The 23,310-nt window shown below is 38.6% G+C and overlaps 1 protein-coding gene across 2 annotated transcripts in view; it reads right to left on the bottom strand.

Annotated features, from left to right (window-relative positions):
* The window catches only part of LOC100671869 (RNA-binding motif, single-stranded-interacting protein 3), a 65,810-nt gene extending 48,353 nt beyond the window's left edge, over nt 1-17,457 (bottom strand). The window contains exons 1-2 of one of the 2 annotated variants that reach the window (XM_064277423.1): nt 16,989-17,457; nt 9,609-9,656 (exon numbers count right to left, since the gene is read on the bottom strand). In XM_064277423.1, the coding sequence (XP_064133493.1) occupies nt 9,609-9,656; nt 16,989-17,078 (138 nt within the window). In that variant the 5' untranslated portion in view covers nt 17,079-17,457. The remainder of the gene's footprint in view (nt 1-9,608; nt 9,657-16,988) is intronic. The other variant, XM_023554885.2, reaches the window with a different exon arrangement.
* Between the last annotated feature and the right edge of the window lie 5,853 nt (nt 17,458-23,310).

Below are 23,310 nucleotides of genomic sequence, written 5' to 3'. Positions count from 1 at the left end.
GTGCCTATTTGTCCCCTCACAAAACAATATGGACAAAGTGTGTTCTACAGAGTGCTCTGTGTACATCTGTCTCGTTCTGTGCTATGAGCCATTTTTTATTGTCCTGTCCTCTGCCATTAGATTCTGTGCTCTTTGAGGGCAGGGAATACATATACTATCCTACACCACTTCACCTGGTTCCTTGTAGCACTATGCAGGGAGCTCAATAAATATTAGTTGAATGAATGATAAATAAACTCTCCCTAATTAGAACTCCTTGAAGAGAAACAAAATATCAATTAATTAGTACATTTAAAGAAATGCAATTTTGTAACCAAAGTAGATCACAGCATCCAGCAAAGAAATGAAACCGACGTTCCTGTTAGGCTTGTGTGAACATACAACTCTGTGTCAGGTCAGTTACAGGAAATACAATTTAATGGCTAATTGTTGCTAATTAGAGGAATTATTGGACCTAATTTTTAATTACCAGATGGAAATCATTTGTAATTAGCTCATGGTCCCTGTGAAAACAAATGTTGCTTAGAGCTTGAAAAAATGGTTTTGTTCTCTGAAATAGCTCAAACATTCCCCCACCCGCTGCCCAAATGGGACAGGTTTATCAAGTCATTCTCACCCAAGAAAAGGCAGTATAAAGGTAGTCTTCAACTACATCTTTGGTTGAGGATTATCCATTTCAAATTAATGAGGCTTTCCAATGCAAACTTATATTATTGACAAGCAAAAATAATAAGGAAGAAACAAAAGTTTATTCTCTTTAAACAGTGAATTTTGCCTTAATACTCCAATGTAAATTACTTTGTGATGGATTTCATTCTTAGAGTGTAACACCCTAGATAGAAAAGTAACACTTAAGGACTTAATCTACAACTACACTGAGTAAGCTTTGTTGTGATTTATTTATACTCTTTCTGTGACATCTCGTTGTGTCCTTATACTGACATTTACTATTTTCAACCTATTTTACCTGGTGTATAGAAAATACTATTGAAGAGCAAAGATGTCACCTTGAAGACTAAGGTGCGCCTGACCCAAGCCATGGTATTTTCAATCGCATCATATGCATGTGAAAGCTGGACAATGAATAAGGAAGACTGAAGAAGAATCGACGCCTTTGAATTGTGGTGTTGGCGAAGAATATTGAATATACCATGGACTGCCAAAAGAATGAACAAATCTGTCTTGGAAGGAGTACAACCAGAATGCTCCTTAGAAGCGAGGATGGTGAGACTGTGTCTCACATACTTTGGACATGTTGTCAGGAGGGATCAGTCCCTGGAAAAGGACATCATGCTTGGCAGAGTACAGGGTCAGTGGAAAAGAGGAAGACCCTCAACGAGGTGGATTGACACAGTGGCTGCAACAATGAGCTCAAGCATAACAACGATTGTAAGGATGGCGCAGGACTGGGCAGTGTTTCGTTCTGTTGTGCAAAGGGTCGCTAAGAGTCGGAACCGACTCAACGACACCTAACAACAACAACAACATAGAAAATACATGGCAGAGAATGCATATCTGTTCCAAGTTCTGTAGGTTCTTTTCAATGCATTTCTTTGGCCCTGTTTTTCATTTTTCCAAGACCAGGTTCAAATTCTGAGTCTAAGCTTGAGTAAAGGAGGATGACTTTTGATTCTAAGCTGTTATCTGTCGAGGCGAGTCTTCTGCTTGTTTTCATGCTGAAGCTCTTCCAGGAAATTAGGCTCAAGGCAACGAGATAAATATTTGACTATAAAATAGCTATTGCTTTCATATGTGCCTCATAAAATCCAACCATATACATATTTGAAAAATGGTGTTTTACTCTTCATTTCCACATGTATTTTTTAATTAAAATTTTCTTAAAATAAGAGGATCTTTAAGAAGTTACAATTGCTATGGAAAAGGAACGAACACTAAAAAGAAAACAGATTCCTGATTTTGCACGAGAAGTTGTAAGGTGATTCCAGCCTTTTCTATTCTCTGTTCTTGTAACGAGCTGAACAAGGTGTAGCAGAGATGTAGGCAGGAGAGAGGATTCCAGTGAAATAAATCAGACACTCCCTTTTTCCCCTAACTTCTGCCACTTTCTTCTGGACATGACTCTTGCCTTAGCTTTACTTTTTCTGAATGATGATGATTACTTTTACAAAAACGGCGAACATTTACTGACCACGGACACCAGGTACTCTGCTGTTCCACATGCACTATTTCATGGAATCCACTCAATAATCATATTAAACACTTATGATTGTCATTCTCATTTAGGAGATGAGAAAACTGAGGCACAAAGAGGTCAAGTAATCTCCTCAAAGATGCCCAGTTATTACAGGATGAAGATAAGGATTTGAACCCAAGTGATCTAATTCCAGAACCCGTTCGTAGCAACTCTGTATTTTTGCCTAAGCCTGTATAATCAAATTGGCAATGAATGATTATTTTTTTAAAAATATATTCACTCTTTCATCTTAACTATTTCCAGTAGATTCTTCCTAAACAAAAATATTCCTTACATTATGCATTTGATAAACTTATTGAACACATTAAAATAACCATACAACTGCTGTAGTAAAAATAAAGTTTGGGTTGCTTCATCCCTAAAATCATTTTAAGTATCCTTGGCAACACATAAACCGTGCCCTGGGAACAGAGATCTAGGACAATTTCCTGTCCTTAATCAACCCATGTATTCTGCAAAGAACTTCATTCCTAAAAATTCTCGGAGGGAAAGTCTTCATTGCCTTTGCAATATATTCCAGAAATAAGAGCTATCAGTCATCCCCCTACTTTGGGATATTTTCCCTGATAATCAGTCCGTATCTTATCAATGGCAAAAACCAAACCAAACCCAAAGATGCAAACATAAGCCAAAAAACTCATGCTGTGGAGTGGATTCTGACTCAAAATACCCCTCCCTAAATAGTAGTTTCTTATGTTTATATTGCATGATTTCCTTAACCTCTGTTACCTTCTTGCCAAGTTCACTTTGGCCACTTGCTTCCATGACCTGGACTTTTCCAAGACCTTAAATCCAAGTATTCCACTTCTGACCACTGTATTCGCACCTCTCATTGAAGCCGCTAGATTCTATTCTCTGCATTCTTCCTAGCTCCCACTCCCCATTGCTGCCTTTTCTTTTCCTATTGCTGGAAACTACAGTCTATCACTAAGTCCTTCTCTTCCCAACTTCATCAGTGGACATTGCCAAGGGCGTATTAACCAGTAAGCACGGTACACATCGGTTTACGTTAAGCAAGCTATGCACGGGCTTAAACTTACTTGTGTTTATTTACTAATCTGTAGTGAACAATTTCACATGGGTTTCACCACAACCTTGAAAACAGGTGAAATTGTTCACTACAGATTAGTAAGTATGCACAACTCAGCCTGTCCACAGCTTGCTCATTGGGTAATCTGGTCCTGCACATTGTCCTTCTTTTCACCCCACTCAGTAAAACCTTAATGCTGGGTTAATCCACCTGTCTGCCGTCTCAGCTTCTGAGCACCACTGTGCAAAATCAAACATCTTCACTGACCAGTGTCACAAAGATCCGTCATCTAAGGCTTCAAATGGACCCCTGTAACGCCCCTCAAACCTATATTTTGCTAGTCGGCTTTCTCACTTCACAAATTTTCAGTTCTTCATTCTCTTTAAATTTCTTACCGTAGCATTGCCCACTTATTCTCAGAAGATGCCACTTAATACCTCACATAAAAAGAAATGGTATTTTTCACGTAGGAAATCTTTTGACTTACTACCAGTACATTTACAAACTTACGTGCACATGTCTTCCCTTCTTCTTCCTGTCCCCCCACTCTCCTGGAGGAGATGTCTGGCTTCCTCGAGGACCTTGCTCTATCAGTCTTTCCCTTTAGAAGTGACATCTTCAACCTTTAGAACTCTCTCCTGGCTTCTATCCATCATGATTAACTGTTTCTAATCTTTAAAAAATCAATCGATGAATCAGTTCCATTCTCAATTTATTTCCTGTTATCTTCCCTGCTCCCTTTCAAAGCCAAATTGTTGCATTTCCTACACTTGGTATTTTCACTTCCTTACAAGATGTGACATTCACTGTGTTTGTTCTTCTCCCTAAAACTGTCCCATCAAATTCGCTAACTAAACCCAGTGTAACAAAAGAGAATGGATTCTTTCCAGGGCGCATCTTACCGCACAGGCTTCTCCTTAGAAATGTTCTCTTCCTTTTGGTTTCTTTGAAACCTCAGACTCTTGGTTTCCCTTCTATGTATTTAGTTGCTCTTTTCAATCTATATTTTAGTCTTCTCTTCCCATTCTTTATTTTCAAGGTTCTGCCTACTTCATTTTAAGCACATTCTCTGGGTGACATGATTTAATTTCATGCTAACAACTCCAAAATCCATTTCTTGCTAAGAGCTGTCTTCTGAGCTCCACACACACACATCCAAACATCTACTGAACAGCTCCACTTGGATGGCTCATTAAAAACAAAAAACAAGACAAGCAAACAAAAAACTGTTGCTGTTGAGTCGATTCAGACTCATAGTGACGCTACAGGACAGAACAGAACTGCCCCATAGGGTTTCCACGGCTGTAAATCTTTATGGAAGCAGACTTCCACATCTTTCTCCCACAGAGCTGCTAATGGTTTCGAACCACTGACTTTTTGGTTAGCAGTTGAGTGCTTAACTACTGTGCCACCAGGGTTTCTCGGATGTCTTATAGACATCTCAAACTCAGTATGTACAACACTGATTTTGGCCTCCTTCCTGCCAAACCTGATCCTACTTCCAATGGTTCAGTCCCCAGCAAATGGCACCTCGGGCCATTGCTTTGCCATGAACCAGAGAACTTGCTTTGAGTCTTCTCTCTCCTTTTATCCTGACATTAATTCAGAGAACAAGTCCTGTGTGTTCTATCTCCTTAATACGTCACAAATCTGCCGACTTCTCTCCATTCTCATTTCCACAACCTAAGTACATTCCATCATGATTTTTGTTTGTTTGTTTGTTTTAATTTTCTTAAGGTGAAAGTTTACAGGTCAAATTAGTTTCTCAGTCAAAAATTTATACACATACTGTTTTGCGACATTAGTTGCAGTCTTCACAATGTGACAGCACCCTCTCCCTTTCCACTTTGGGTTTCCCGTGTCCATTTGACCAGTTCCTGTCCCTTCCTGCCTTCTCATTCTGCTTTTGAACAGGAGCTGCCCATTTGGTCTTGTATATCTGATTGAGCTACCATCATGATTTCTTGACTCAATTATTGAGTTCTATTTCTCTTTTCCTAGTTTTGCTTCTCTTCAATGCATTTACACCCTATAGCCAGAGTGGTCATGTTGCTCTTCAACTGAAAATCCTTTGATGTATTTCTGTTGCCATCAGGATAGAGTTCAAGTTACCATACCTAGTGATATTACTCCAGCTTATTTCTCCAGACTTGTTGCTCTACTCCCTATCTCTTTAGCGGTATCCCTAGCCTATTTAGCCATCTGCAGTTCCCTGATTTTGCCATTCCATACTGACCATGAGCCTTGTACATGTTGCCTCCTCGGTCTGAAACTTTCGTCTCCAATTTGTTTTGTACTTGGTTAATTCCCAAAGGTCAGTGGTTCAAACTTACCAGCTGCTCCACAGGAGAAAAGATGTGACAGTCTGCTTCCATAAAGACACAGCCTGGAAACCTTATGGGACAGTACTGCTCTGTCCTATAGGGTCACTATGAGTCAAAATTGACTCGATGCTCACGGGTTAATTCCTGTTTGTCCTTATGTCTCTGTTTAGACATGTCTTCTACTGGAACTTTTTTTGACCTGCCCTACAATGCTAGTTGTTTTTCTCTCTACATCATTGTAGTCCCTAGGAGCAATAATGATTAGTGTAGTGGTGACTGATAATATTTGAGCAATTATTTTATGCCAAAAATCTGTACTAAGAAGGTTATATATTTTAATTCATTTAATGCTCATAACAACCTTAGGAGATAATTATTACTATTATCGCCAATGAGTAAACCAACGGTGTAGTGGTTAAGAGCTTAGCTACTAACCAAAAGGTTGGCAGTTCAGTTTTTTTTTTTTTTAAAAATGTGTTCTAATTTAATGTTGTTGTTGCTGCTGCTGTTATTTGTGACGTTAAAGGTATAAAGTATGGAAACAATCCAGAAAGATTAGAAGTCCTCAGGAATAAAATGAATTCTGAGCTAGATTTGTAAGGATGAATAAGAGTTCACCAGTTAGAGAGGAGTGGGAAAGTTGCATTAGGTGGATGGGACAGGATGTGGACACGCTTGGTGGCAGGGAACAATATGGGGTGATGAGATGACACCAAGTCATTTAGAATCGTTGGGGCAAATAAATGATCACTATGGCAGACACTAAGGCTGGGTCAGGGTAGACGTGATTTTAGGCAAGGACCCTTTCTTTGAGTCGCATGTCACCATGTTCTTTTATTTATTCAGAAATATTTATTGGGAGCATACTATGTGGCAATTATTAGGCTCGGTGCTAGGGATGCATCTTCTCTCTGAGAACTTAGAGTCTAGTTAGGAAGTCAGGTGTAAACAAGTTATTAAACACTGTCGTATGTGCTGTAATGCAAACAAATACATTTAAGTTTATAAACTTTTCAGTCAGATTCTTGAGTTCAGAATCTACTTGTGTCCCTTACTAGTTGTGAAGCCTGGGGGAAATTACTTAACTTCCTATTGTTGTGTTGTTAGGTGCCTGTGAGTCGTTTCCGACTCCTAGCGATCCTATAGGACAGAGTAGAACTGCCCCATAGGGTTTCCAAGGAGTGACTGGTGGATTTGAACTGTTAACCTTTTGGATAGCAGCCATAGCACTTAACCACTACACCACCAGCATTTCTGTATCCCCAACAGTTGAGTACAATGTTTAGCACTCAGAAGGTGTTCAAAAAATGTTTTACATATTGATAGAAGGAAATTGGGTTCAGTTGTGGCTCTATAGTTTAACAAGCAGATACCTTGAACTCCAACAAATTGTCAGTTTAATTGACCACTACACTGGCAAAGAATTCATTATTATTTGAATTGTCTAATGGTGGCATATTGGGAAATACGGAAGGGAGATGGTACAACACCCTTGCTTTTTCACTTTCTTGTGTGGTCAGGGGTTGGACAAAAGATATATCATTTTCAAAAGCCATGTAAGCTGTTTCCACCAGGTAATTTGTTAAATGTTGGTTAACATTTTTAGAAGGCAAGTCTACTTTGATTTAGAGGTAGACCAAAAAAGCCTGCGCACATTTATAAGATGTCAAACCACCAATCAAAACTTATAAGGGGAAAAAGCCCTGTAAAATCCCCCACACAATTATTTTTCAATTCATCTGTGTATTGATCCCCTCGTTTGTATTCCACTGCTGAAACTCTAGCATATTTTTTATTCTAATTTTATCATATCTCAGCTTTCTAATTCTTCTCCATGATTTCTGTTTCCCCTTCCTCAAGTACATATGAAGCTGTCAGAGTAAGTTTCTGAAGTATCTACTCTGACCAAGTTGTTTGTTTGATCAAGAACCTTCAGTGGCTTCTACCTATGGAATCAGGTAGAAACCCCTGAACCTAGATTTGCAGTCAGATGTTGTGCCCCAACTGACGTGCACAGAGTCTGATGCGTGGTTGATTATCTACTAAGTGCTTTTGATGCTTGGATTGTTTTTCCATCATGTTCTCGAAAGTGAGACCAGGAAACCTAGTTTAAGGAAAGTTCTGATTTTGTTTGTGTCTCTCATTATTGTTAATATTGGTGAATTATCAAGAATAGGGGTCATGCTATATAAAGTAGGCGCTACATACGTTACACAAAGTTACTTCTCAGGGGTCTCATAGTCTAAATAAAACAAGCCCGTTAAGATATGACAGGTGATACACTTAGGAAAAATAGAAGTGATCTTTTAATTAATGGCAATCTATACACATATCCAAGACCAAAGTTGCAGGCAGGCCCCAGGTTATGAACATCCGACTTACAGACAACTCATTCTTGCCCTTTAGTGTTCTGTAAATTTGCCCTCACTTTGAACTGATTGAACCAACTCCTACCCACAAAAAATTCATCACAATCACCTTCGTTTGCTGCACACGCAGCTTTTAAATCATTGTGAGGACTTCGAGCCTTTTCTTGCACTAACCAAACCAAACCTATTGCTGCCGCGTGGATTCCAACTCATAGCAACCCTATAGGACAGAGCAGAACTGCCCCATGGGGTTTCCAAAGATGTAGATCTTTATGGAAGCAGACTGTCACATCTTTCTTCCACAGAGCGGCTGGTGGGTTAGAACTTCTGACCTTTCAGTTAGCAGCCGAGCACCTTTCTTGCAATAAAGTAAGGCTGAATGAGAACTGTATGCACCTGTTCCAACTTACCTACGAATTCGACTTTTAAAGACACAGAGACATCTCGTTTGTAAGACGGGGACTTCCTGTACGTCACAGCAGAAAGCTAACTTTTTGTCCCTCGATTGGTGCCTTCTTAATTGAAGTTCTAAGATGAGTGTTGAGTCTTAAGCATAACTAAACAAATCCACAAGACATGAGAAAAGGATTATCCTTTGGATGTTGGGTCAAGCAAACAGGGTAACCAAGAACAAGATGTTCTCTACTTGAAAACCACAGTCCAGTTGCCAGACTCAACTGCCTCATGGGCTCTTTCATCTATTTCTGGCTTTGATTGTTTACTCTGTTTCTCTGATGCCCTTCTTGGTTTGAACACTATGTCCTTGCCATCTGGCACATTAAAGAATCAACGAATTCAAACTTCTTTGCACTACAGTATTTTGTTTAATTAAAGAAAAGCAACAAAAAACAAGGAATTTTGCCCCTTTTACTCTTTGCATAAAACCAAAGGTCAGAATTACTGGGAATGCACAAGACGATTTGTGCCATTCAAAATAAAGACACACCTTTTCATATACACATACCTTATTACAAATGGCACCACTGGATTTCATAAAAGAACTTAAATATTGCTAATTAAAATCCTCAAGACACTAAAGGATTCTCAAATCAACCTTTTCACTTTGTTGTCAAGTCAAACACTGGCAGCTTATCTTTTCAGATCCAAAAAATACCATTTTTGAAACAAATTTGAAGTTTTGATTCATTCAACAAACAATTCTATTGAGCACCTACTATGTGTCAGATACTATGCCGAATGCTGAGCAAGCAAAATGGGATGATTCTCTGATTTCAGAGAATTCTCTGATTCTCTGGGCTCTAAAGCAGTGCTTCTCAAACCATGTTTATTAATCTGTGCCTCCTTTTGATAACCATAAAATCCTTTCTCCCACTTCCCAGAAATTCCGATGACCCCTCCTAACGCCGAGAATCACTGAGACACAGGAGAGACTCTTATCTTTTGCCTAGCCTTGACAAAACGTTAGTTTTTATTTTTTATTTCTAGGGCAGCGTATTTATTTTCCAGACAGAAAACTGGGTTGCCATATTAAATATGCTTTTTTGTACCATATATTCCCTCCCCCGTCCCACCCCATCATCCAAACAGAATGTCAAATTTCGTGCACCCAACCCTGTTGAGAATCACTGCTTTGAAGAGTTTTGGAGGAAAGCAGGCAACCTCCATCTCTCCCCTCCAATCATGTCTTAAAGGAATTAGAATTTTCCTACCTGACACAACAGCTGGTGCAGTATCATAATCCTGTCTTGGGACTGAATCTTTGAATGAAAAGAGCATGAGAAAGAATGCAATGAAGGACAAAAGAAAATAAAATAGAATCTTAGCTCTCTAAAAATGGGAAGGGCCAACTGTATGTCATATGGCGGCCTAACCCCTCTGGCTTGAAACAGGCAAGGCTCTAGGGCCCCCCGTTTACAGCTGATGTCATCACGGTCCCCATTATCACCACAACTGCACATATCGTTAGGACCATGCTGACCTGCTAGGACAGTACAGTCTGTCCCAGAACATGGTCATCTTCCTCAGTCTGTCACAATTTTGGTTCCTCCCTTGGGGAATCAATGTGATATTTTTCACCCTCTCTGGCTGACAAAAGACTTCTACAGGGCAGCCCATCTGGTGGGAGCCCAGAGCACAGTCTGAAACAGAGTCCTGGAGAAAAAAGGAAGGAACTACATTTTAAAAGAGAAAAATGAAAAATTAGTAAATTTTCATAATCTATAGAGGCTGACACATTTTGAAGCTCAAGTTTCCTTATTATTCACTGGGCCCAGCTCTGATCCCAGCGGGTACAGGTGAGGCAGAGAGAAGGGTGTTCTTGAATCAAGGCCAAGGAACTGTACTTGTTGGAATTGAGGAAGCGTAGGTGATACAATAGGATCTGTTTGAGAGATAACCATTGCCTTTTCCCAAAGCATCATAAATTCTCCCTTGGAGGGGTAAGTTGTGGGAGAGGAACCAGGCATTGTTCATCTTCAAATAAACTGCCAATAAATGGTCAGATAGATGTAATTCTGCAACTCTCACTGCATTCACATGATCTTTATTCCACTTTAAAACCTGAAATCTCAAACTTTACTTTTCCGCCCATTTGATAACTTTCAGGCTATCGCAAATTTCTCAATGCCATCTCCTTGTCACAAAGGGCACTGTTAATCAGCCTTTCATGACTAAGTGGCATGTGAGAAGATAGATTAGGACTTGAACACTGTGAAGCCCTTTGATCAGCAAAAGCGAACATCGATCAAAAGATTAAAAAGCGAATACACGAGATAGTCATACGAGATTTTGTTTCTCGCCACACATACATGAACTCAAGAGTTGGTTGTAATCCCAGAATCTAGCATAAGTAAAACACGTTTTAAAGAGTCTCCAAAAGGTTTACTCAAGTGGTAGTAATTCGTAGGACCTTTTAAAAAACTGCAATCACAGCTTACCGCTCCAAACCACCTCCCTCAAAAGTTAATTCTATAAAAGAGTTAATTTTGGGATCATGCCATTAGTGATTTTCCAAGAATATATTTATAACATTTTTAAAGTTATAAAATTAAATCATGCCTCATTATTGAGGAATTGGAGAATGTCGAAAAGTAGGATTAAAATACAAATTGCCCCTAGTCCCTCACCTAGAAATAACAACATCTGTACTCCTCTGTGGCCTTATTTCATGAACATTTTTTCACGATTGATATTCTACTCCACAGAGGCAAATTTATATCATGCTTTTTTTTGATTCAACATTAAAAATAATCCACTTTCTAATTACTTTAAACTCTTACAATATAACTTAACGCTGCATTATATTCTGGTTTATGGACGGACTACGATTTATTTAATCATATTTATTAGAGATAACAAAGAACAATGTGTGGGGCATTTCTGAGGTATAAAATTTTTCCTGTTATTTCGAATATTTCCATAGACTAGTTTCTCTAACCACAACTGCTTGGTCATTCAATATTAACCAACAGCCTTGAATGACTACCTTACTCTCCAGCTGACACTTGAACAAATTTGGGCTCCTATCATCACCTGATCAGTCTATGAGAATGCTAGGTTTTCCATACCTTTGTCAGCAATGTGTATTCCTTTGATCATTTTTTCTTATTTGTTGGGAGATAAATGTATTTGACTAAATTACTGTTTTTCGATTGCTTTCTTTTTTTTTTTTTTGGTTGTTCTTTGGCATTATATTCTTTTCTCAACCATATGTTCATGCTGTTTGGCATTTTGTCTATTGGGGGTTTATATTTAGTTAATTTATTTGTACTCAAAGTTCATTTTTTAAACAGCAATAGCTTAATACCTGAAAATGAACTTTCATAATACAAGAGTACCACTTAAAGCCTACTTATTGTTTATATTGCAAGACTACTTTCAAAGTTTCTTTTTTATTCATCCTACAATACCCAACAAGATATTTTATATCTTACAATAGACTAAACATATTTTTAAATGATTCCATTTTTATCATATATTCTTTCTTGTATTTGATTTTTTTAAATTGATAATTTTTTTCCCTGAAAAACCATTCAAGGAGATGTACTCATTACCACTTATGATACTATTTCCTGAATCATAAGTCTATTTAACCTGCTGTATTGCTTTTTTAATCACTCTCAGTCTTAAGACTTCTATTCATACAAAATTATTGAAAGAGAAAGCCAATTTCTAAGCAACATGAATAGTTCAGGATTTTCACCTGATACCATCAGAATTTTAGCGTGTAAGGGAGGAATGGCATGATTGAAAAATGCTGTCCATATGGTGAACACATGGAGCACAACGGCAAGATTATCTTTGAAAGTGGCTGCGGTTACGTCATGGGAATCCAATGACACCACAAATCACCAGTGGCTTGGAGAACCCAAACAGAAGTGTAGATAAGAATCCTGCAGAATAAAAACTTTTTTATGTCTTTCAACAGATTCTGGTGACATTGTAAGCCACTAATGACCACCAACTGAACAAAGGAAAAGGTGATAAGAAGCTTGTAAAACAAGGCTGGCATGCAATTTGGAGGTTCCCATGACACAGACAAACCCCCAGTGGCTTCTGCTGGAGCTTATAGTAAAGTGATAAGAAATTATGGATAACAGGGCTTTGGAGCCATCGAGGGAATCCTGGTAACAAAAAAAAAACAAACAAAAGCAAAATAGCCAGAAAATTCTTCAAGGTCAGCTGAGCCCTGAAATAAAACAAGGATACTGCTTTCATAAAAGTCATTTTTTTTTAAGGCTTGCAGACTCTGTCCAGTTTAAAAATAGGTAGATAATTGAATAAGAAACATTCGAGGTGGCAAAGTGTAGAGAAAGGTTAATTAAACTACACGGCATCCATTTTAAAATCTGAGGTTATGTGGGAACAAATACATCCTCTTTCTTTGAACAGTTCCCTCCCCCTTTTAGTTAGGGATCTTAAAAAACAAAGTGGGACATAGCCTATGGCCAAGGTCCTCCTTCTAAAAATGGAAAGTATTAAACTAGCGCTAACTCCCATCAGCCCTAGTTACTGCCTACTCTAGATTATTCACTGTAATTTCTTCCGCTCCATCCTTTGAGCCCATCTGTTTCTGGTGTTGTAATTCCTATCTTAATCCAGACTTGTCAATGCTTACACCTCACTCTGCAGAATTTCAGCGACTTCAGACATCCAAAAGCCTCTGAAAACTTCCAGGTAGGGGAGAGGCATGGTCAGATAATTTCAGATTGATTGGCTGCAGCAACACTGTGGAGGGCAGACTGAAGCAAGTTGAGACTGGAAGTAGGAGGACCAGTTAGGAGAGTATCACAATTAATCAAGGGAGGAATGTTGCCAGGTCCAGGGCAGAGGCCATAGAAATACAGAGAAAAAGATGAATGGGAAAAATGCCTATGAGCCAAAATTGGTGGGACTTAAAAAATAATTGCATATGGTGGTGACAGAAAAGGAGTCTAGATTGAGTCCTAGGTTTGGGTACCTGGGTGAATGGTCATGTGATTAGCCCACGATGAAATACAGAGAAGGAACGTTTCAGAGGAAGGAGATTAGTGGGGAGAGAGCTCAGGAAGATCATGAGATTAGCTTGGGTGGGAGTGACTTTGCCAGTTTCAAGGGAGATTTGCATGGAGACACTTGGCAGGTAGTTAGATAAATGAGTCTAAAATTCTAAGACATGGTTAGGGTTGAGGACTCAAACGCAGGCATCTTTTGTATGGAAGACAGAGGTTAAAACCATGAAAGTGAGATTGCTTAGAGAAACCATGTGGAATGAGAAGTAAGTTTAAAATTAGAAGCCCAGCTTTTACGAAGGGAGTGAGCAAAAGGAAAAGGAAGAGTCTGTGATTAAAGGAAGAAGGAACGGCCAGATGGTCAGAGAAGAACCAGGAAAACCTTGGGCAGGGACCACAAACTGGGAGCTCTTGGGTCAGACTATGCCCAACATTTAAACTTAGGGAAACTTCATATTATCAGCCAAATATTCAGCTTATCTTGAAAAGTTGGAAAATAAGGGCACCCTGAGTCTATGTGCCTAAAAATAAATAAATTTATTTTTTGGTAATAATTGGCTGGAGGTGAGTGGTGACTGCCCTTTCTAGATGAGGCATCTATGTTCCAGGCTGCCAAAGGCACTACCTTTTCCTATTGTTCACCTAATACTCAGGCAGAGATGTCATTACTACTGCATTAAAAATATCTCTAATTTAAAAAATAACCTCTAATAGCATGTATATTTGTATTGTATGACTATACTTATGACTTAGGTCAGTAAATACAGAGCAAATTTGAGTTTATTTTTCCAGGTTTTTTTTCTTGAACTCAACCAACTTTATTCATTAATGTTACTTGGCTTGGCTCCATAGACTTTTTGGTTTGCAACCCTGAAACGGTATATTAGGAGCTAAGAAAGTGTAGACTTTAAAGAAACAAGTTGCATTAAATGAAATACAGCAGGCCAGTGCTGTGGACTTGATAGGGTGTTTCATCCCATCTGGCCATCTGGACTAGAATCTCACCAGTTAGAAGCCATTCAAAAAAAAAATAAGGGTTCCTTGTTTGATAATCATTTACTGGGTGTTATACACTGTATTAGGTATGTTATATATACATCATTTCATTTAACACAACACCCCTGGGATGTAAATATTATTTTCCCTACTTTATAAAAGAGGAAATTAAAATTTGAAGAGGTTAAGTAACCCGCTTAAACATGCATAGCTAATAAGGGGCTGAGCCAGGCTTTGAACTCAAGTTTGATTTCAGAGCCTGCTGCTCTTTCATGACACCACGCTGACTTCCCAGAGATGGATAAAGTACTTTGGAAAGAAGCAATAAGGTGGAAAAGTTTTATTTAGAAAAAATCCTCAACTGCATAAATAGCTACTCCAAATGCCAATCAAAAATTCAGATATATGAATCCATGATGGCATATCAAAGTGTAAGTGTAAGAGAGATGGTTTAACAAAAAAGTACAACACTGTGCACAGTATTCTAGACACTAAAACACTCAATGATATTTTGTTGAATGAATCGACACAGTTAATACTGTCCTCTCTGTTTCTCCAGAACCTTATAAACTTTTAAATCCTTGCAAAGCAGCATGCTACACGGAACTTATAATTTATCTAAGCACTATTTATTACCAATGTGAAGGGGGAGAAGAATGAAAAAAAAAAAAAAAACCAAAGCTAGAGGAAATATGTTGTTAAAAATGGGGCCACCCACAGCCTAGGGAGAAGAGTTGCTGTTTCAGAGGGCCTGGAAGGTGGAGCTGAAGCCCAGGGTGAGGGCCCTCCACCCAGGATCCAGAAGGTGTGGCCAATACCCAGAGTCTGGAGGGCAGAGCCATTGCCTAAATTGTCTCAGAGAACAGAGGATTATTTTCAAGCTTTGAGAACTAATGTAATGTGTTCTGCTGACTTGCTTGGTGCCTGTTATCCCTCCTTTCCCTCCAATTTCTCCCATTGGCAATGGAAATAATCCTTACACATTGCTAAGAGTTGTAAAAAAGTCTCATCTTCAAACTCTATCTCCCCTATGAAAATCAGCTGTACTATGGTATAGAATTAAATGAAGTCTTAGACATGACTTCTAAAAGTCTAGGTTGGAGACCTAAGAAAGCATTTGATCTGCCCAAGTCTTTAGGCAGGTAAGTTATCATCTATTTTTTACAGGTTCAGCAACTGAGGCCTTGGAGATAGGTACTTTGCTTCTGTTAATAAAACTAAATTTCTTTATTGAGGCAATGTGACACTTTTCATTAAGTTATATGGACTTTAGTCCTATTTAGGGCAGATTGTTGAGGCATCAGTGGGCATGTCAGCAACTTTGTATATTCCAAGAAGCCTGTAAGTCAACAACATCTAGGTGGCATTAGCAAGGCACTGCTATAAGGTAAAAGTCCCCAAACACAGCAGTGAAAATATTTGGAGATGATGTCAGCATAATCCTGAAGAGTAACTCCACACAGAGGTAGTGACTATAACATGTATGACACAGAGTCATATATGCGAAGGTGCCCTCAAATAGCAACAAGCTCATTACTGGAATGAGAGAGAGGGAAATTGAGGCCCAAAGATACTAAGTTATTTTCCCGAGGACAGATAGAAGCCATAGGGATCAATCAAGGTTCAAATCTAGGATTCCAACTTTTAGTCCACTGCTTTCTGCACTATTTAAGCTTCCTCAGTCAGAAGAAAACTATTTTTTTGTTTCTACATCTTTAAAACTGACAAGATTATCTGTACTAACATTTATAAAAAATAAAACTGTTGCGGATGGTGTTGTTAATGTTTGTCCTTGTTCTCTGTAACGGTAACAAATCTGCAGTATGCTAGGTTGTATTAGCCATCTGTCCTCTGGAACATTTGAAGTATTCTTTTTGAAGAGATTTGTTTTGTTTTGCTTTACAACATAGAGTTTTACTCATGGCTTCAAATGCCTCGATGATATAAAATCAAGGCTGGAATAGGCATATTGCAACCTACTTTTGTTCCCTAAGGAGAAGTATGATTAGTCCAAAATATCCCAACTACAAGAACAGATCAAATACGTTAGATTCCCTTGCTTCTCTTTGACATCGTCTACGTATACGTATCCAAAGAAAGATTAAAAGAGCTCAGATACGGCAGGTTCCCAATTACTTTTTATTGATTTAAACATTGAAAGTAAATAAAAATCCCTGCCCATCCGTCATAGTCAAGGTTGATCCTCACTTGTGAATGAACTAGGAATCATGTATTAACTCAAGTAGTAAGCAGCTGGGAAAAGAAAATCAAGCTCAAATGTATTAAGCCACAAGGTCAAGACTCGCAAGTGCATGCAAAAAGATACCTTTCCAAAAACAGACATTTATCTGGTGCATTGTGTCAGAGGGACAGGAAGTACATGGAATTTAAATGCAACACAGCAGAGCCCTCCGCCTTGTCAATGTGAGTAAACGTGCCCTGGAATGGAACACATGCAGAATGCAGCTTATTTGTACTGGAATCTGGAAGGCATGTTAGTCCAGGCTGGAAATGAGAGAGCCAGTTTCACCAATAACGCCAGTAAAAACAGAGGGTATTCCTTCTTTAGTAAGGAAGTCCAAGAAAACAAACTCTTCAACTCACCGTTCCTGTGGTACCCAACGAAAGGTGATTCATCTGCTGTGTCAGGGGGCCCATCATGTTTGCCGGCTGCATTGATATAGGGTGGTCCATTGTTGGCGTAATCACAGCACCCTGCGAAGTGCACACAAAGTCCGTCTGAAAACATGCTCCACAAGGAAGGAAACGTTTTTTAAAACATAAACCTAGTAAACTGTGTTAACATCAAACGTGTGCACTTTTTCCCGAAGAGGCTAAATTCGACCAAGTGTAATTTTTACTTCTCTCCCTGCCATTTTGTGGTCGTCTAAATATATGGCATTACCAACTTCCTTTCCTCTAAGCTGGCTTATCTGTGATGCATCTAAAAATGCCTGCCACTTCCGTTTCCAACAGTCTATGCAGAATGAATTCTAAGATATCATATAGATCCCTTCTGCTGTTGCTCTAAATACATACAAACTTCTTTGACTGGAAAGTATCAACACTAATATAAAGTATTTAATGTTTTTCAATATCAAAGAGAACTCCTGGTTTAGGCCAGTTATCCATGATTAATAAGGATCCTGGATGGCGCAGTGGTTAAAGTGCTTGGCTGCGAAAGGAAAGGTTGGCAGTTCAAATCCACCAGCAACTTCATGGGAGAAAAATGTGGCAGTCTGCTTCCATAAAGATTACAGCCTTGGAAACCCTATGGGGCAGTTATACTCCATCCTACAGGATTGCTATGAGTCCAAATGGACTCGATGGCAATGGGTTAATATGAATAATACTTGATGAGCACAATATGATCTATCTATTGGAAACTCTGTTGGCATAGTGGTTAAGAGCTACAGCTGCTAACCAAAAGGTCAGCAGCTTGAACCTAACAAGCGCTCCTTAGAAACCCTATGGGGCAGTTCTGCTCTGTTCTGTAGGGTCCTATGAGTTGGAATCAACTCGATGGCAGTGGGTTTTTGGTTTTGGATTGGGGAACAATGCTGGCCCAGATGGGCTTCCTGACCGGATCTCTTTGAAGGACATACTAAAATCTAACATAAAAAATCTAAAATCCAAGTTACTACTTTTCATGTCTTTTTCCTACTCTTTTGACCGACTTCCTTTCTACCTTGCCTTTGACATGAGAGAGTGAAATACTGAGCTCTGGTAAGTGCTAGTTAAATGCAACACTTAAAAAAAAAAAATAGAGTCAAGCTTTCCAGGTGTTATGAAAGGCTTTCTTCTAGAATATGCTTTTTGATTTATTATAACGGTGGGTAGTACAAGAAATAGTGGATATTTTTAAAACCTCCATTCATAATCAAAGCGTCACATGGCTAGCAAAGCACTGAGCCTGGCCACGGTACCCTCACCCTCCTTCCCATCCGCTCTCTTTCTCTCCCTTTAATTGAACACCTTGGAGAATGAACCAGTTTTTAAAAAAGCAAAATTATAAAGCTAAGGTTGGATGGAATCATTGAAGTCATATAAATTAAATACTTTATTTTAAAGATGATGATAAAGACTGAATCTTGTAACATAACAACCCATTTAAATATCCAGTGAAAATAAAATGATTGTGATCCGAATAAATCAATGTTTTTTTTCCTAAACGTTTTTCTTCTTGCTGTATGACATTTTTTTCCCACTTAAGTAAACATTTCACAGAAATAAAACTAGAACGGATGTGTGAAGACGGAAGGGTCTCAGCACCCAAACTCCCCACAAGGAAATGTTTCCTAAAACGAGTTTGCTAAGGATGACTGATTTTTCAAGACGCTCTTAAAACCCAAACTCTTGACTGTGTCTGTCAAAGGACCAGGCTACCCTCCTGTCTTCCCTGTGGGCTTCTCCCCATTCAATATGGGGGGAGAATAGAAATCTTGAGCCAAATACTTGGAAAAGTTGGATTTACAGAGCTGGCTTTGCTTGCAAAGACTTTAGGCCTTTTGAGGTAGACCCAGTCAGAAAGCATACAGGTTATTTTATAGGCCTGTAGTGCATATATATACATAAATGTGCATTTGTGTGGTTTGAATTTCTCGATGCTTCTGGGAATTGCCATTTATCAGGATGCTTCTTAAATGAGAGACACGATCAGATAAGCTTTTACGGAATTATAATTCAGAGACAGATCACTCTTTTATTTTGCTGCCTAAATCTCTTTAACAAAAGCATTTTTGGCTTTTTCCATTATTTATTTCCTAAGTTTACTGGCTTTTATTTTAGACTGGAAGTAAACACTTTAAGAAAACCGAGAGTTTGAATTACCTGAGCGTAAACGGTAGAGTAACCTCAGAGTTCAGACGGAAGTCCTGCAGCACATTTTATTTCAACCACAAAGTGGCATATTCATAATAATCTAATCCTCAGCGGGTGCAGGACTTCAATACTATTCTTGAACTTGAGACTTTAGACGTTTTCTTAGAATATGGTCCCCTAGAGATTCCAACATGAAGCTGAACAGCCACATGCCTGGAAAACCCTCAGTTCTAATCAGCCTGTTTTAGCCATAGCAAGGATTCTTGATCATCAGTCAGAGGTAAGCACAGCATTGTGTTTGGTAAGGACACCTTCTTCTGAACGTCCTAGAGGTGGCCTCCTTCCTCATGGGGCCCGTGGTAGACTTTAGTCTCTGTCTGAGAGGCAATATGCAAATGAGGTATGTGAGCATATGACAGATCAATCGAAATTTATGCACGATAAGAATAGAAGGAGCGAATGCCTGCACTTGGAATTAATTTAGAAAGGACTCTCTGGTCTCTTAGAGAATCCTTTCGTGGAAAGCAGCATTTGAAGACTCTGTAATTACAGATGCCGCCACAGAGTGAGTGCTGCTTCTGTGTGTCAACCAGAAACCTGACAATCACAGGGAAGGGTGGGAAAGGATTTGTCATCATTTGGAATTGTAAATAGCAGCGCTAGCCCCAGAGTGGAAAACAATGTAAAATAAACATCCTTTTCCCGCCAGTTATTGCAAATACTCGAATGATACAATAAGGATTCTTTAGAGAAGAACATACGAGACCATTCTTTCTAAAAAGTTCACATTCTATAAAAAAGGTTTCCTGAATAAAGAATTCCCACAAAAATATCATGAACGTAAATTCTCTTAACAGTCTCAAGAGATCAAAGAAGTTTGCAATCAGTGAATACGTGGGAAGCAATGGGCAGGAACCTCTTGGAGAAACTAATTTTCTTGATGACACTTTATTGGAGATAGACAAGTTAGAGTCTGAAGAGGTGGTTACCTAGAACAAAGAATGGTGCTTGCCAGCCACTTTGATCATGACATTCACACAATCACCTTTATATTGTATAGAACAACAACAGAAAAATGAAATTAAAGGAAAACCTATTGTTGTTAAGGCAAAACCAATGCCCTCAATAATGACGACCTCATTAAATACAATGTCAGATCCATTCCCACCTAACAGATTTCAGGGATAGTCCTAAGAGTGTTTTGTGACAGATGTCGCCAACACATTAAGGGTGATTTAGTTTACTTGAAATGTATAGAATGTGCTGTCTGACAGAGTTCACTTGGCAAGTGGCAAAGCGAGAGGAAACAGATTTTCCATTTTAGCATCTCCGGATGTCTGGGTTTGCTCAACGTTTCAGCTGCAAGGAAAAAGACTGTAACATGCTGTAATTCCAATAAAAAGCACAGTGACCCAACAGCTGATGGGAACGTCTGGCCCATCTTTAACCACTACCTCCGCAAAACAAAGCTGCTCACATTCAAGAGCCATAGGGCAGATCTGAGCAGCCTAGCTCGGAAATAAACAATTCCAACAGCAATTTGGGAAGCGTTTCCAAATATCATCATGTGTGGAGTAAGCAGGTTTGATCTCGGGCCAGAAAAAGCATCTGTGTTGTTAACCTTCTGCCAATTCTCATAAGAAATTTCAGGTCTTTGATAATTCATCAATATTTGGTTTCCCGACTGAAATATAGGGCCAAGGGCAGAATCAGGGAGACACAACCAGGCTTTCTCCTATTAAGAGTGCACCGAGCTGGCTTAAAACATACCAATGCCAGAACACGGACTACAAGAAGAAGAAATTACTTGTATTAACATAATATTCCCGTTTTGGTCTGTATTCTAGGCCAGTGCCATTCCAAGTATGATCTGTTGAAGAGCAGCAGGAATGGGCCCAGAAGGAAGAATCTGTCTTTTAATGAGCTATCCTGGTACTCTGATGTAGGCTAAAGTTTGGGAAGTGTGATTTGTCTATAAATTGTATACCCATTGTTACCGCTCTCAGATGCAAAGAATTGGTTTTATTTTATTTATACGGTTTTTCAATTATTTGTTTTAAAGCAGTCTCTTTATAGGGCATGGGCCTTTACATAACAATCACATTACATCTTGTTAAAAAATGCCGAGAGGCCAAGCTTGAGTGTGTGGTGAGCTGAACTGGGGTTATTATCTGAATAATTCAGGCCTAAGCCTGATGGCCTCACACATTTCTATTTGATCAGTTTGGCTTGTGTAATCCATGTTTCAGAATCCTCCCAATTTAGAATTTCAGTAAGTCTTGTAGTTGAAATTATAAGAATAGAAAGCAGAATACAAAATAAATGGTAAGAAAATTATTTGGATAACATAAGAGAAAAAAAAAAAGAGCTGTCACCTTTTTTCCCCCCTTTTTTTTTTTTATTATTTTTTTTTATTATCTAGATACCACAGGTCAAAATGCTCATGACTCCAATATTATACTTTTTTTTTTTTTTTTTATAGTGCTTTATGCAAAACCCTATGGGTTTCTTATACAATGACTGGGTTCATGGCTTTAAAAAATGTGGTTTAAAGCCATTTCTTTTTTCTTTCTCATCTGGATGTTTCTACCTCTTTACCAGTTTTTAAGATTTCTAGAACAAATATCTAACTGGATTTGTGCTCACCAAGCTACTTTTAGCTGATGCAAAATCGAGTACACAGAATGATATGAATCTACAAGAAAACTGGTTAGCATAAATGATTTTTCAATAGCAACAATGACTTCATAATATGAAAAACAGGTTTTCATTTAATTTGGGAAAAAGGTCTCCATATGCAGTGTCCTGCCATACAGGTGTGACACATCCCTTGGCTTGTGGTGTACGTAGAGACAAATCGAATCACCTGAACACGACTCTTGAAGGGATCGCCAGCTATTTGCACATGGCCTCAATACTTCACCTTTTTTCATTTGTTGATGTTGGTGTGATTTTTTTTTTTTTTTTTTTTGGTGGCAGGGGGGTGGATAGGGAGAGGGGTTAAAAATGGTTGCTGTGGGAAATGAAAAAAAAAGAAAAATAGTAGAAAAAGCCTCCCATCCTTACAAACACTTATTAATTCTCAGCTACCTTGATAAATGTCCACTAAACTTGGAGGGGGCGTCTGACTTTAAAAAAATTATGATTGCAGTCAAGACGGTGATGGCAAAGGTGGTAGCTATAACTTCAACTTTGGAAGCCTTTTGGGATGGCGGCTCACAAACGCCGAAGGTATGGGAGAATGATATATAACCATGCTAAGCTGGAAGCCACATCGCTCCTATGACTCTATTTTAGCATTTAATCCCTTCCTCTACTTTATTATTCTCTAATTGCTTTTTCTAGATTATACTGTCCAAGAAGGCAAGGTTTGCATGTCTTTTATAATAATTATAAATAGGAATTGCATACAATAGGTACTCAGAAATTTTTTGTGCATTACTATTGTATATCAGTACACTAATTGATCAGTTACACTGAAAATAGTTAACATTTACCAACACTTCCGATTTAGACTGTTGGTTCTAAGAGGGCAGAAATCACACCTGTTTTGTTCACCACTGTCTACCTACAGTATGTGCAGTAATGTCTATAGCATAAGTCATGACTATAGCTTCAAAAGTACTTCTTGGAAGAATGATGAAAGGACAAAACCCCAAATCAAAAAGTATTTAGAAATGTTATTTTGAGATTACTCGTCAACTGAAGCATTCCAAAAGTTTTGAGGAAGCTTGCTCTTCTCAAGGAGCAATTTAGTTTTATAACCATGGTTGTTCAGCTCAAGTATACATGTATTGATTCATATCTCCAAACACCATACCTTAAAAGATGAAATATGAAATTCATTTGAAGATGTTCTACAAATGAAATCATAGGAAATCTATAGAAATTATTGAAGTAAATTTTTTTGTGTGTGTGCAGTGATTCTGAACTGGAGTCAAATTGCAATGTCTGGAGGGGACCACTGGCAATTTCTAGAGGCATTTTGGTTGCCATAACTGAGGGAGGGTTACTATTGGCATCTAGTGAGTAGAAGCCAGGGATGCTACTCATCATCTATAACACACAGGATAGCCCCCACAACAAAGAAAACTGGCCCAAAGTA

The sequence above is a fragment of the Loxodonta africana genome, chromosome 27 (genome assembly GCF_030014295.1).
Source record: "Loxodonta africana isolate mLoxAfr1 chromosome 27, mLoxAfr1.hap2, whole genome shotgun sequence".
Classification (NCBI taxonomy): Eukaryota; Metazoa; Chordata; class Mammalia; order Proboscidea; family Elephantidae; genus Loxodonta; species Loxodonta africana.
This window is presented reverse-complemented; position numbering and strand designations above follow the sequence as displayed.